This window comes from Delphinapterus leucas, chromosome 6 (genome assembly GCF_059928025.1).
Source record: "Delphinapterus leucas isolate spDelLeu-1000000601 "Yukka" chromosome 6, BTC_Dleu_Yukka2, whole genome shotgun sequence".
Classification (NCBI taxonomy): domain Eukaryota; kingdom Metazoa; phylum Chordata; class Mammalia; order Artiodactyla; family Monodontidae; genus Delphinapterus; species Delphinapterus leucas.
In genome coordinates, this window is record NC_143134.1 from 69,437,584 (window position 1) to 69,452,229 (window position 14,646).

Consider the following 14,646-nt stretch of genomic DNA (forward strand, 5'->3'; position numbering starts at 1 on the left):
TCCAGCCAATGGAAGATTTCAGCAGGATTTCCGAGCATGGAAGGACAGAAAGATGTATCTTTCTTTTCCACCCTATCCCCACTTGGAGCTGAGGTGCTAGCAGTGGCTACAACTATAGGATCTTACCCTCCTGGGCCAAAGGTCAGCATCGACTGCTTTCCTCTCCTGAACAACATAGCTCCTGTTGGTAGCCCTCTTATACAGCCACAGCTATGGCTCTCGCCTGGTTTTAGTAACTGTTCCCTTACCTTTGTCCCTTCAGACCTAGAGTTAGTAACAGGATCCCACTGTTGCTGGTTACTACTGTTTATTTAATGCTAACTGTGTGCCAGACATGGTGCTAAGTGCCTGAATATATTATCTCATTTAGTCTTCACAATCCAATAAATTAGATGGCTTTAGTCCTATTGTAGAGATGATAAAAGTAAGTTTTGGAGAGGATGAAGAGTGACAGTGATGGAGCTGGAAATCAAATCAAATATAGGTGTGCTTATGCTAGAGTCCAAGCACTCAAATGCTATCATACCAATTGTTATGCCCTCTTAAAGAGTCAAAGTTCCATGTGGCTTTGCTTCTACGGTGCCCCAGTCACTCTGGCAACAGGTCGGTGTGGTGTTCGCTCACATACAGAGCCTGGGGAAAGTTAGATCCCTTCTCCACAGGTGTGATGGTCAGCCAGGGCTAAGGGCAGTGACCTTCCTCATTGACCTTCCTCAAGGCCAGAGCCTGGTGAAGTCCATGGTATTCTTCCACGCCATTTAATAACAAAGAACAGAATGCCAACAGTTCCTCAAGTATTCTCTCAATGAAGCTGGGAGAGAGGCTTGACTTACTCAAGATAGAAATTACTAGTGGGGTGAGAAGAAATGAATCTCTCAGAACAGAAGGGGAGAAAGATAGCTCTGTCAAAAAAAAAATTTGATTTGGTAACTCTGGTCAAGTCTGCTCTTTTTCGTTTCCTGTCTTAATCTTTTTGCCACTTTAATGGTGGCAGCTCAACAGATGGAGTAGGCTGAGGCTCTAACAAATTAAATAAACTATGTCTGTGCTGAGATTTAAATGGGGAAAAAAAGTCCACACTCAACATAAACCTATTCTATAAGAAGAAAAGCCCTTACAAATGTTTATAACTGTGGATTATGCTTAAGTGACAACCGCTCACGAGACACATTCTCTTCTAGAAACAGAGCCTACAAGTGGTGGTTGGCATCGTATGTGAACAACTGTGAGATGGCTCATTAAGCTCTATGGAGGTTTTAGCTCTGCGAGGGAGCATGGATTGCTCAGGCTCCTCGTGGGTAACTGACAAACCTCACTGAGGACTTTAAGTGAGATTTCCATTATGCTGCTTCTGCCTCCCCTCAAAATTTGAGTCGCTGGATTTTGAATTTGCCTTTTTAACCTGCCCCTTTCAGGCGCCAGGCGGGAAAGAAAACACCAGGCCTCCTCGGTCAGGCAAGAGGGCCCTTTAAGGAAGACGAGAGCTGCGCTGATAGGCTGAGGCTCGGAATCCCTGCCATGGCCAGCCAATCCCAAAGCTCTGCGGGGCGAGACCCGGTCCGTGCGGCGGTCTCGGACTCCGGCCTGGAGGCCTCTGCTTTGATCAGTGTCCCCGCACTTCCACTGCCCACTGCCCAGTGAGTGAGCGCCGGCCGTGCGTGCCAGGCCGGCCGCAGGCTGCTGGGGAGGGCGGGTCCGCGGGGCTGCGTCTGCGTCTGCCGGCGCCGAGCTCAGGGCCTTGGGCTTGCCGGGCCGCGCTGGGGGCCCTCTCCTCGTGAGTGCCCTTGGCTCTCCCTCTCCTAGTATCGCCAACCTCGTTTCGGAGGAACCGCTTCTAGTGCTAAAGACTCCAGACCTCTCCCATACCATTGTAATTAAGTTGGGGGAAGTAGGCAGAGCGTTATCAACGGAAATCAGCATACCACTGCAGGAATTCCCAAGTTACTGTGATTGGGTCCAGGATGAGCGGGTGGAGTTATAAATTACAGAAAACCTACCTGAAGCTGTGAGTTCTCGGCTGGAATTTGCAGCGGAAATGGGCTAGTTGGAATGGAACCCAAAGACTTATTGAAAATGATTGTAATCATGCAACCAGTCAGAAATGTAGGTAGTTAATGTGTCATTCGATCAGGAAATGAGTCAGCGCAGAAACTTGGATGACAGAGGTTATGGGTCATGGAATTATACTTTTTTTTTTCTTTTTAAAGTAAAATCAAATCCTGGCTCCTAGATGCAACCTGAGAAGGGCTGCCTGGAACTTGTGGTCCCAACACTTCTTCCTCAGAAATACCCATGCCTGTTGTAATCTGTAGCACAGTTGAGGCAGGGTTGGAGCATTAAAGAGTCCTTTCTAAGGTCTCAGGAGTAACTGAAGGAAAACCGAAGGCAGAAAGGACCCAAATCAGCATTCTTAGCCCTCTGACACACGCTGGTGTCGAAGTTTTAAGTAGCAAGGCGTTTGTCACCAATGACAAAGTGTTAGCATTTTTGAAAGACTCACCTTATACAATTTGGTGAATTCAAAGTTACTCCTATTGCAAGGTCACTCCTGTTTATTTTCTGATATATATTTTGTGAGTGGGAGAGTGAAAGCTGAGAGTATTGTGGATACCCTAAAGAACCTCCCAGACTTTGGAAAATGGCTTTCTTAGGCTGGGAAAAGAAGGAGAAGAAGGTTGAAAATACCGAATTCCAGGGCACAGTTCACAAGGTGTGGTGCACTCATTTTCAGGTGTGGTCTCCTTTGGGAACCAAGGGAAAGCTCTTCTTCCTGCTTGGCTTCTACCCTTAACCCGTGGGAATATCCCCTGATACATCGAAACTACAATCCAGACCCAAGAGAGCAAGGACAAGAAAAAGGTAAGCCTAAGTCCTAACTTTCCACATAGTTTCTCTTCCCTGGATGACTGACATGAGGATTGTCACTCCGCTTCAGGGAAGAGTCCACCCCCTTATAAATAGGAGCACTCTAAGGGACATAACTCTGACATACAGGGTGTGTGTGTGTGTGTGTGTGAATGGGATTAGAGGACAGCTGTTTTCTTTATAAATGTTTGCTGCATATGTAGAAATTCAATGATCTACTCCTACACGCAAAAGAAAAATAAGGAATGGCAACTGCCTGAGCTACACTTTCTCTTGTGTCACTCATGCTTTCTGCACATCTGTGGGAAAGAGACACCTTGGTGACTGCCAAAATGGATAATATATTGCTTCTGCCTTCAGGCAAGTTCTGCTCTGCTGTTGGAGACAATGGACTTGGGGCTGTCAAATCTGGAGACAGCAGAGAACTTCTGCTAGATCTGCCCACCCTTACTGGGTGACTCTGCCTCTGGTTACTCACAGGATGGAGGAGGGCAGCGGCTGAGGGGTGGGGTGGGTAGGGAAATCTCATGACCTCCCAGGCCTGTTCAGGACTCTGCCTCTCCTCCTCTGGCTCAGCCTCCTGTGCCTAGCATTGAAGCTGACTCTGGCTCGGAGACCCCTATAAATCCAGGGTGCATCTCTGGCCAAAATACAGGGAAGCCAGTGAAGTCTGGCTTGTAGTATACACTCACTTGGAGACCCATTAGCAGGGATAACCCATTGCGTCTGGCATGAAATATCCTCCCTCTCCCATCATCTTCTCACCAGTTAGCTAGAACCCAAGATTTTCTGCTGAGGCTATGGAAAATAGGAACTCTGTATGGGCTTCCCACAGAATATTGTGAATTCTGGGCAGAAAGCATTAGGAATGGCCACTCTGACCTGATGTTCACAAAGTGCTCAACAGCCTACCAAAGAGAATCAGCAACATCGCTGAAGCGGGTAGAGTAGTCGTAACTTCCCTGAGTTCTGCAGTCTTCTGAAGGTAGAATCAAAAACTAACTGAGGTCTTCTGTACCTACCCAGTTGACTTAAGAACAAAAATTGGAGTTCTGGACCATCTAGAATTGCCAGCCCACTTAAGAACTTCTTAAGTAAGATAAATAAGATAGACAATACCATGTATTCATTTAAAATTTGTGTTTCCCAGAACATTTAAGTATCCTTAGGTTTTCCCCCTTTTGAGAACTTCAGTAGTAGCTTAAGAAGAAAAAAGTGAGGCTAGAGGAGGATGGCCAAGGGATGTTAGCAGTGGGTGGATGGAAAGAGCAAGTGGGTAGGAGAGGGGTAGGGATTATAGGAAGAGTATTGATATAGTAACCTTGAGATACCTAAAACGTCCTAAAATACAAATGCAAGGAGCACAGAGAAATCGGTCTTCAAGTTGTACAGTGCATCTTCTAAATCACTCCTCCTCAGAAGCAAAGGTTCTGTCATCCAGCTGTACAGAAGGTAAGAGGGTGGATGGTATTCACCCTGCCCCTCCTAAAAATGAGAGCGTTTTTTTGTTTGTTTGTTTGTTTGTTTTTAAGTGCTCAGTTCTTCAAGATATACAGTGGAAAGAAAAATCAGGAAACATGAAGCTATAGAGCAGGAAAAGATTTTGGAAATCATCCAGTTCAATCAGCTGTTCTTATGTAAGTAAATGATGGCCAGACTGGTTAAGTTTGTCCAAGATCAGACAGCTAGTTAGGAGCAAAGACTAGTGTCCATACTGTGTTCCCAGGTCAGAAAATTTTCTTTTTTTACTTTGTCTTAAGCTCATGGTAGCCTGAAAACAGAGCATATGAGGATGCATGTAGAATATATTGTTTTAAGCTTTGCTTTTTTACATTTTAGGTCAAGATGGGGTTTATATTTTCAAAATCTATGAATGAGAACATGAAAAGCCAGCAGGAGTTCATGATTATGAATGCCCGACTTCAGGTACATTTTTATTTTTTTTAATTAAAAAAAATTTTATTTATTTTTGGCAGCGTTGGGCCTTCGTTGCTGCACGTGGGCTTTCTCTAGTTGCAGAGAGCGGGGGCTAGTCTTCACTGCAGAGCATGGGCTCTAGGAGCATGGGCTTCAGTAGCTGTGGCACGTGGGCTCAGTAGTTGTGGTTCACGGGCTCTAGAGCGCAGGCTCAGTAGTTGTGGCGCATGGGTTTAGTTGCTCCATGGCATGTGGGATATTCCCAGACCAGGGCTTGCACCCGAGTTCCCTGCATTGGCAGGGGGTTTCTTAACCACCGAGGGAAGTCCTTCAGATACATTTTTAGATAATTAAGCTTTCATGTTGTTACAGTGGTTAAAGTTTCTGTCACATGTGCTCCAGCACTATGTTATCCTTAACCTCCCAAAAGGTAAAATGCCCTCGGTTCTCTACCCTCAAAGCCAAGATGAAGTAGACTACTAATTATCTGGTGAATGGGCTTGTTTAAATCTCTAATCTAGATATCTAATGTAAAAATTTCCATACTGCAGGAAGAGATAACTGCTTAGAGTGTATGGTAGAATAATGCCCCTCCCCCACCCTGCCAAAAACGACATCTGCATCCTAATCCCTGTGAATATGTTACCTTACATGGCAAAAGGGATTTTACAATGTGATTAAGCTGAGGAGTTTGAATTGGGGGAGACCCTGGATTATCCTGGTTTATCTGGATGGGCCCAGTGTAATCATAAGGGTCCTTATAAGGGAAAGAGGGAGGCAAGAGTGTCAGAGTCAGAGAGAGATTTGAAGATGCTATGCTGATTGATGACTTTGAAGATGGAATAAAAGGGCCATGAGCCAAAAGATTCAGGCAACCTCTAGAAACTGGAAAAGGGAAGGATACAGATTCTCCCCTAGAGCCTCCAGAGGGAATGCAGTCCCTCCAGTCCATTCCAGACTTCTGTCCTTCAGAACTGTAAGGTAATCAATTTGTGTTGTTTTAAGCCACTAAGTTTGATAACTTGCTATAGCAGCAATAGGAAATTTTAATACAGTGTGAACATTCGACATTGGATTTATACAATGGCTGGATAAAAAGACCAAAGCAAAGTAGAAGATTGTCTAAATGCCTAATATAGGTTATCAAAAGGTATTTTAAAATGTTGTACATCAATCAAGTATGAAAAGTTTGACTGAAATTATTTTCCTAAGACATCTAACAAAGATCTCTAGGCCTCTGTGGTTCATTATGGCCCTGGGAATAGACGGTCCTATTGTGAGACATATAGTGAGTGGTTAAAAGTGAGGACCAAAGCCAGGCAGCCTGGGTTTGAATCCTAGTTCCACCTCCTAACTAACTGTGTGGCTTCTGCTTCAGTCTCCTAACCTGTAAACTGGAGGTTATAGTATCCCCCTCAGAGGGTTGCTATGAGGAGTAAAGATGACGGTATATAGAGAGTGTGTAGAACAACGCCTCAGGTCTTTCGAACAATGTCTCTCACTCTATAAGCATTAGTTGTTGCTGTTATTATTGCTACTAAAGAGTGATAAGACTGTCTTGTGCAGGATAAAGATCTCTTTGGGGGGAATGGAACTGTTGAAAGAATAGGCAATTGAATTGTTTAACAGAAGAAAGTGACCTAGAGGAGACCAAACATTAGGTTTATGAACCAGCAAAGTATGTCACATACTCAGAGAGTCCTTGTCCAAGACCTCTGGAAACTACAGGGCTTTTACTTTTATGTCAGAAGTCAGGGTCTGTGAAGGGTTTGGGATTTTACCCTACTTGCAAGCTAAGAGATTAGCTTATTACTATCCCATGGATGCTGGCAGAACACAGGAGACACCTACATCAGATGGAGGACTTTATTACTCACAGCACAGCAAGAGCATTAAGCATGAGGTTCGTGTCAATTCCCCATGCCTCTCAAGTCTCACAGAGGTGACAAAGATGGGTTCACATGGGTGCTGTGCACCCAGTGGGTTGGGGCACCCTTGAACTTTGGGAATCTGCTGCTTTTCTAGTTAATGAGGAGCTGGTGGAGTTGAGGTGGGGAGAACTTTAACCCCTTCCTGAAGGTTGTTCCCTGCAAACATAACCTCAAGAAATGGCCTGAATAAACAGCAGTCTGGGCCTTGCATTCTTGGCTTACCCAGAATGTGGGGGTACCTTCAGGGACCGTGGCAGACTGCCCCCTCAGTGCAATTGACCAGAGCTTTGAGAACAGCCTTGACTTCTGCCCACTGATCCCAGCGACCACTATAGCTGGTGCTGAGGGTCCAACTGGCCGGAACACTATCAGCACCATTAGTTTTCAGCTTAGCTGAACCAAAGGTGAACCAGGCCCAGGCATTTAGGACAGTCTCTGTGAACCCAAGGGCCTTTTGAGCCAGTAGCTTTGCTTCAGGTGGCAGAGTCAGGGATAAAGTTTTCACCAAAGGGTAGCTACTACTCCTTTATGCAAAACTGAGATGACATCAGGGCCAGGCTAGGCACATCCTCAAATACATTATTTTCATTTGACCAGCAAATGGGTGCTTTCCTTGTAGTTGTCATCTCCTAGTTGACCCACCCAAAAATGGGGATGTCAGGCCTGAGTCATAAATTCTCCAGGGGTAAGGTGTTCATTTTTAACAGGAGCTCAGTCAGGCCTGAGTCATAAATTCTCCAGGGGTAAGGTGTTCATTTTTAACAGGAGCTCAGTAATAGGCCAATAACTGCCTCCCCATTTTGAAAGGGGTCTGTTATGGGTTTGTGTCCCATCCCCGCCCTCCAAATTCATATGTTAAAGTCCAAACCCCCACTACCTCAGAATGTGACCTTATTTGGAGATAGAGTCTCTACAGAGGTAATCAAGTTAAAATGAGGTCATTAGGATGGGCTCTAATCCAATATGACTTGTGTCCTTATAAAATTTGGACACAGAGACGTGCATACAGGGAGAAGGCCATGTGAATATGAAGACACCATCTACAAACCAGGAAGAGAGTCCTGAAACAGAGCCTTCCTTCACAGCCCTCACAAGCAACCAACCCTGCTGACACCCTAACTTTGGACTTCCAGCCTCCAAAACTGAGACAATATATTTCTGTTGCTTAAGCCGCCCAGTTTGTGGTACTTTGTTATGGCAGCCCCAGAAAACTAATACAGGATGTATCTGGTGCTTGTGTCCAGCGTGTGGCGCTGCTGTACTGGGCAGTGGCCTCTGGAGATGGCTGTGATTTTCTCTTTTTCGCCTGAGATTCTATATTGTTTCTATTGGACCACTTGGAAGGGGTCAGAGAATCCCTGAAAGGGAGAATGTCCTCTCATCACTATGAATGTTTACAATAAAAGCAAGCAACACAGAATACATTATATATTTATATTCAGGGGACACAACTGCAGTACGTTGAATCAGCTGAATGTTCTTTAACTTCCCTTTCTCACTGCAAACTGCTCAAAACCTATCAGTTGAATTTTGCTCTATGGGAACACAGATCAAAGATATTAACATAGGTACTTCAGGGATTATCATGATAGTTTCAGGAGATTAGGCTGTTTCCCAGCTGGGGGAGATAGAGAATACAAATGTGTATTTGCCCTTTGGTTTCTCATCCCAGAATTGGTATTACTTCCTCCCCTGGGCTCCCCTGGCTTCTGGAGAGACAGGGGCTCAGGGGCATCATTGTTTTAGCCAACACTGGTGCCACTGCTCTGCCCTGTATCCTCAGCATTTTGGGCCACCCTGGCACTTAGCACATCCTGCCTGCATGGGACCAAGTAGACATGGGTGCCCACATCCAACAAAGCTATAAACATTGAGTTCCTCCTCTCCCCTCCCTGAAATTCCCTGGCACACTCAGCCTTCTTCCCTAAAGCAGCTCAAGTTGGAGGAGTGGAGGAGGGAAAGAGCAGCTCGGTGCCAGTCAGCAAGGGTTTGAATTTACTCTGTTTCAAAGGGCCTCCTGTCGCTGGACTCAACAAACAAATTTCTAATGTATTTAGCCTATGCAAAGTTCTATATCTTCATTGCTAACACCATTATTTCAGCTTTGGGGAACCCTTGACCCATCAGCCATAGCCACATTGCATGACTTTTGGCTGGGGTGTGGGGCTTGCTGTCCCATTGATGTCATGAAAACATCCTTTCCTTCTCCCACTCCAGAGGAGAATGTGCCACAACCAAAGCACCATCTGGGAGTCTTGTTTGGACCCTACCTTTTGTTTCTCAGCCTCATTTAACACATAAGATAGTGAGAGATCTTCACTCTACCCTCTTATTTTCACCACCACCTATGCAAAAGCATTTACTTCCAGATCTCAGGGAGCCTTCTGATATCCTCTAACCTGACCAACAAGGGCCCTCTTCCAGAACGCCATCTCTATCAGCATCTTATCCTTGTCACCCAAACTGGCAGGCTGCATGAAGGGTCTGGGATTTTACCCTACTTGTAAATTAACAAGTTAGCCTGTTACTGTTTCACAGATGCTGGCAGAAGGTTTTGTTACTCACAGCACAACAAGGAGTGTAAGCATGGTGTTGCTGCCAGTTTTCTATGCACTCCAAGTCCCGTGGAGGTGATGGAGGTGGGCCTAGTTGTATGCTTAGGTGGATGCCTGGGTTTGTGACATGGGTGAGGAACAGTGAGCTTATAGAATCTATCACTTTTGTCATGAATGGTGAGCAAGGCTGCTCTTTGACTGGGAAGAGATGTTACTTCATCCCTCAAAGTTGCTTACTGCAAACACAACCCTGACAAATGGCCTGGGCAAAGAGTAGTCAGGGCCTGCATCCTTGGCCTACTCAGCAAGAATGCTTAGGGCCCATGGCAGATTGATTCTTCCAACACATATGTTGGTTAAGATGATTAGTTTTTCCTTGTTGAGCAGGATATATTTTATTAATTATCTTTTAATTTCAAGGAAGGATGACAAAAAGAATATAGATCAATACAGTTGAAGCACCCTTCCAACCCTAAAGCTGCTTGAGTTCTCATCCTAACTGGGGCAGCCAAGGGAGAAACATACTCATCTGTAGCAGTTTTGGAAGATTGGGTTGGTCCTTGAATGTTCCTCATTTAAAGAAACTAAACATCTAGCATCATTTTAAGGCTTAGAGCTATTCTCCTTTATATATATATATAAGAAATATCATGAAATATTTTATATATACAAGAGAATATATTTATAAATTATGAAGCATAATAAAATGAACACCAATGAACCCATCACTAAATTGAAGAATTATATTATCACAATACCCCTGAAGCTACATATGGGTTCCTCCCTATCTGCTGAATGAACCCAAACAGCTAAAGTTGGGCTGGAATGTCCCAGGGTTCCTAGAACTAAGCATGACTCTGAAAATGGAAGGAATGGGCCACTGGGGTGGGAGATGGCATGTCAGTTCTTCAAAGGGGAGGTTTAAAAAACCCCCGTTGAAACACCAGGCCTACTAATATCTCTAGCCTGTGATGGCATGTCTTTTGGCTTTTTTCCTATTTGATGGCACTTCAATTAAAAAGGATAAATAGAAGAAATAAAGCAAAACATTTATTAAAAAGAAGCCTAATAACTATAATCCTTTTCCCAGTGGGTTTTTTTAAGTTCTACTTTTTTTTTGGTAAAAAAAGATAAATCATAACTTGATAATTCCATATTATTGGTGCTTATCTTTCAGAATAAAGGACCAGAATTAGAGATTCAGCTACATCTTATACCAGGTTCCCGCCTCTGGCTGTATATTCGATTCAGAGGGGCTTTTGAATGTACAGGTCCCACCCCAGACCAATCAGATCTCTTCATGGCCAGACATGTAGTTGCTTTAAGCTCTCCAGGGGACTATAATGCACAGCCTGGGTTGAGAACTTTTGCCCTTTCCTTTTGCTACATAATTGTAATTGGTGATTGGCAGTGATTTAATATAGCATACATTGGAGATAAACCCAAATAAGTTTTCAATTTAGGTAAGTTAATCATGAAATTAAATCAATCACTGGAGTCTGGTTAATAAAAATTTATAAAAGGCTTCAAATCAAAATGGTTTCTTTTTTATTAACAAGTTGGTTCCAGATGAGCTAGAGGGGATTCATACTACTCAGTATAATAATGTTTTCAGATCATCAGCAAAAGTCAGTTTCTCACTGCTCTGTCTAGCCTCTGTTACTGAGGATGGTGGATGGATGGCTGTATTCATTAAGCCAAGTATCAATCAGGTAAAAATGAATACTTCCTTAAAAATGCCACTAGATGGCACACCTAAACCAATTTTATATGACCTAAGTGGCCAGAAAAGCATTTTGATGTTATAAAATAGGATAGAAACTGGAAGTATAAAGCAGAAAAAATGAGGGAAGATTCCATGGGTTTTTGCTGTGCTGTAGTGCTTTGTAGGAAAAGCAGTCATGGTCCATGTATAAGATTAGTAGGGCAGTTTATTCATTGTTCACTATGAGCAGGCAACAAACTAAAGACTTAAAAAAATACATGAGGGACTTCCCTAGTGGTGCAGTGGTTGAGAATCAGCCTGCCAATGCAGGGGACACGGGTTCGAGCCCTGGTCTGGGAAGATCGCACATGCCGCGGAGCAACTAAGCCCGTGCGCCACAACTACTGAGCCTGTGTTCTGGAGCCCACAAGCCACAACTACTGAGCCTACATGCCACAACTGCTGAAGCCCGCACGCCTGGAGCCGGTGCTGTGCAACAAGAGAAGCCACCACAATGAGAGGCCCACACACAACGAAGAGCGCCCCCCGCTCGCCGCAATTAGAGAAACAGCAAGCCTTTGACCTGTAAGTCTATGTAGTGTTTGGTGTTAAGAAAATGAGGTATAGTTATAAACCAAAAATACAGTTATTTAATATATATGAAATAATGTGCTACATGCTAAGCAGGATTCAGATGTGTATAAGGTGCGGGCTCTATATTCAAGGAACTTCTCATCTTATTTGGTGAGAAGAAGGTGAGGTATGCTGCAAATAACCAGATGTTTGTGGTATGAATGTGACAGGTAGAATAATGACCCCCTAAAGATGTCCACACCCTAATCCCTGTAACCTGTGAATATATTACCTTATATGGCAAACAGACTTTGCAGATGTGACTGAGGGAACAGGCCTTGAGATGAGAAAATTATCCTTGATTGTCAATGTGGACCCAATCTAAACACACGAATTCTTAAAGTAGAGAGTTAAAGACAAAAGAGTCAGAGAGATGTGATGTTGCTGGCTTTGAAGATGGAGGAAGGCACCCCCAACCAAGGAATGCAGGTGGCCTCTAGAAGCTGGAAAATGCTAGGAAACAGATTCTCCCCTAGACTCTCCAGAAAGGAGCACAGCCCTGCAGACATCTTGATTTTAGCCCATTCAGACCTGTGTTGGACATCCAATGTCCAGAAGTACAAGATAATAATCTGTGTTGTTTTAAGCCACTAAGATGGTAGTAATTTGTCTGTACAGCTATATATGTTAGGGTTATTTTTACAACATAAAATATAGTGTAGACTCAATAAATGCCTTTTCAAATATTTAAAAAGTAAAACAGCAAATAATAGCAAATAACTTATGAGAACTTTAAATTGCTTAAACCCCTATAACTCCCAACATCTATAATTCTTGTGCCCTCCCATCTGTTTTTTTGAGGTGAAAGCTGTACCAACATCTTAGAATAAAAAGGGCTTGATGTTCTGAGGAAAGCAAGAAAGTACAGTGTTTGCTTTGTATAGAGTCTTGTGGCGACAAGGAACCCAAAATGTAGAGTAGGCAGTGAAGAGGAGAGGAAAGCAGCCAACTCCATCTATAGCAAAAAGATGACCAAGTGGGAGTTGGCTCAAGAACTAGAAGTGTCAGGAGACTTAACTAGGAAGTGCCTTGGAAAAAAAGGCAGCATGATCAACACAAGTTCACCTACAGTGGGAGCTACAAGGAAGGCTACAACAGCTTAATTCTTGTGCCTGGATTCATAACTGTCTTCAACTTACCCCTCTGAAACTCATTTCTGCCCATGTCCCCATCCTGGTTACCTGCTCTTAGCCGCCCTCTTCTGAGATTCTTTTTTTTTAAATTGTGGTAAAATATACATAATATAAAATTCACGTTTTTAAAGTGTGCAATTCAGTGACATTTAGTACATTTACAGTGTTGTGCAACCATCACCACTATTTAATTCCATAGCACTTCCATCACCCCAAAAGGAAACCCCATACCCATTAAGCAATCACTCCTCATCCCCCCTCCTCTCAGACCCTGGCAACCACTAATCTGCTTTCTGTCTGTATGGATTTGCCTGTTCTGGACATTTCATACAAATGGAATCATACAATATGTGGTCTTCTGTGTCTGGCTTATTTCAATTAGCATAATGTTTCCAAAGTCCATCTGTGTTGTAGAATGAATCAGTATTTCATTCCCATTCATAGGTAAATAACATTCCATTGTATTAATATACAACATTTTCTTTATCCATTCATCGGTTTAAGGACATTAAGATTGTTTCCACTTTGGGCTATTTCCCACTTTGGGAATAGTGCTGCTATGGGAATTCTTGTACAGGTTTTTGTTTGAACTCTTGCTTTTCAATTCTTTTTGAGTATATATACCTAGGAGTAGAATTGCTGGATCATATGATAATTTTATGTTTAATTTATTCAGGAACCACTAAATGTTTCCCACAGTGGCTTTACCATTTTACATTCCTACAACAATGTATGAGGGTTACCATTTCTCCAACATTCTCACCAATACATGTTATTTTCAGTTTTTGTTTGTTTGTTTTTAAATTCTAGCCATTCTAAGTGGGTGGTATCTTATTGTAGTTTTGATTTGAATTTCCATAATGACTAATAATAACATTAAACATTTTTCATGTGCTTTTTGGCCATTTGCATATCTTCTTTGGAGAAATATCTCTTCTAGTCCTTTGCTCATTTATAAATTGGGTTGTTTGTCTTTTCCTTGTTGAGTTGTAAGAGTTCCTTATATATTTTGGATACTAGATCCTTATCAGATAATAAGATTTGCAAATATTTTCTCCCATTCTGTGAGTTGTCTTTTTACTCTCTTGACAGTGTCCTTTGATGCATGCGAGTTCTTAATTTCTATGAAGTCAAATTTATTTTTTCTTTTGTTGCTTGTACTTTTGGTATCATATCTGGGAAAGTGTTGCCAAATCCAAGATCATTAAGATTGTACCTATGTTTTATTCTAAGAGTTTTATGGTTTCAGCTTTTATATTTAAGTTTTTCAGTTCATTTTTGTATATGAAGTGAAGTAAGGGTCCATTTTCATTTTTTTGAATGTGAATACCCAGTTATCTCAGTACGATGTTCATTCTTTATGAACATGAAGTTAGACATTGCACAGTAAAGATTAGGAATCACATAGTAAGTCTGTTACTGACACAGATGAAGAAGCTGTTCACCTGGGTCCAGGCCCTCTGAAATGAGCATCTTGACTTGTTAGTGGCCTTCAAGTGCCTGAACTTCAAGATGGTAGTAACCTGCTAGTGTCTTTCTTTACCAAAGTTGGAACGAATGGAAATAAGTTAATTTAACTATATTATGAAGGATTGGGTCTAAATGCAAAGAATATACTTAATGAATTTCCTGACTTTTAAAGAGACTTCTAAAAATGTTAAGTCTGTTTAAGTGTGGGACAAGATATTAATATGTCTGGAATCACTTAGAAGAGTTAATAAAAACACTAAGATTTCCTGTATATTGTCTATGTTGAGAAATGGTAGGAAATGAAAGTAAAATAATTAATAAAAGTCATTGGTAATAGGTCAAACCCCCAAGTTGATCCTTTGCTGCCTAGCCCTTCCATGCTGACAAGTTGGTCCAGGACCCTTCCCACACTCAATTCTCCAAGGGGGACATTGGTT

General features: G+C 42.7%; 2 protein-coding genes across 8 annotated transcripts in view; one reads left to right on the top strand and one right to left on the bottom strand.

Moving 5' to 3' along the window:
• Window positions 1–2,056, bottom strand: part of CD274 (CD274 molecule) — a 41,052-nt gene extending 38,996 nt beyond the window's left edge. Inside the window, exon 1 of the mRNA XM_089912534.1 lies at window positions 1,998–2,056. The gene's annotated coding sequence lies outside the window, so the exon portion shown is untranslated. The remainder of the gene's footprint in view (window positions 1–1,997) is intronic.
• The window catches only part of PLGRKT (plasminogen receptor with a C-terminal lysine), a 57,872-nt gene continuing 44,505 nt past the window's right edge, over window positions 1,280–14,646 (top strand). The window contains exons 1-4 of one of the 7 annotated variants that reach the window (XM_030763796.2): window positions 1,410–1,637; window positions 2,732–2,859; window positions 4,398–4,502; window positions 4,705–4,791. In XM_030763796.2, the coding sequence (XP_030619656.1) occupies window positions 4,711–4,791 (81 nt within the window). In that variant the 5' untranslated portion in view covers window positions 1,410–1,637; window positions 2,732–2,859; window positions 4,398–4,502; window positions 4,705–4,710. The other 6 variants (XM_089912539.1, XM_089912541.1, XM_030763798.2 and 3 more) reach the window with 6 other exon arrangements.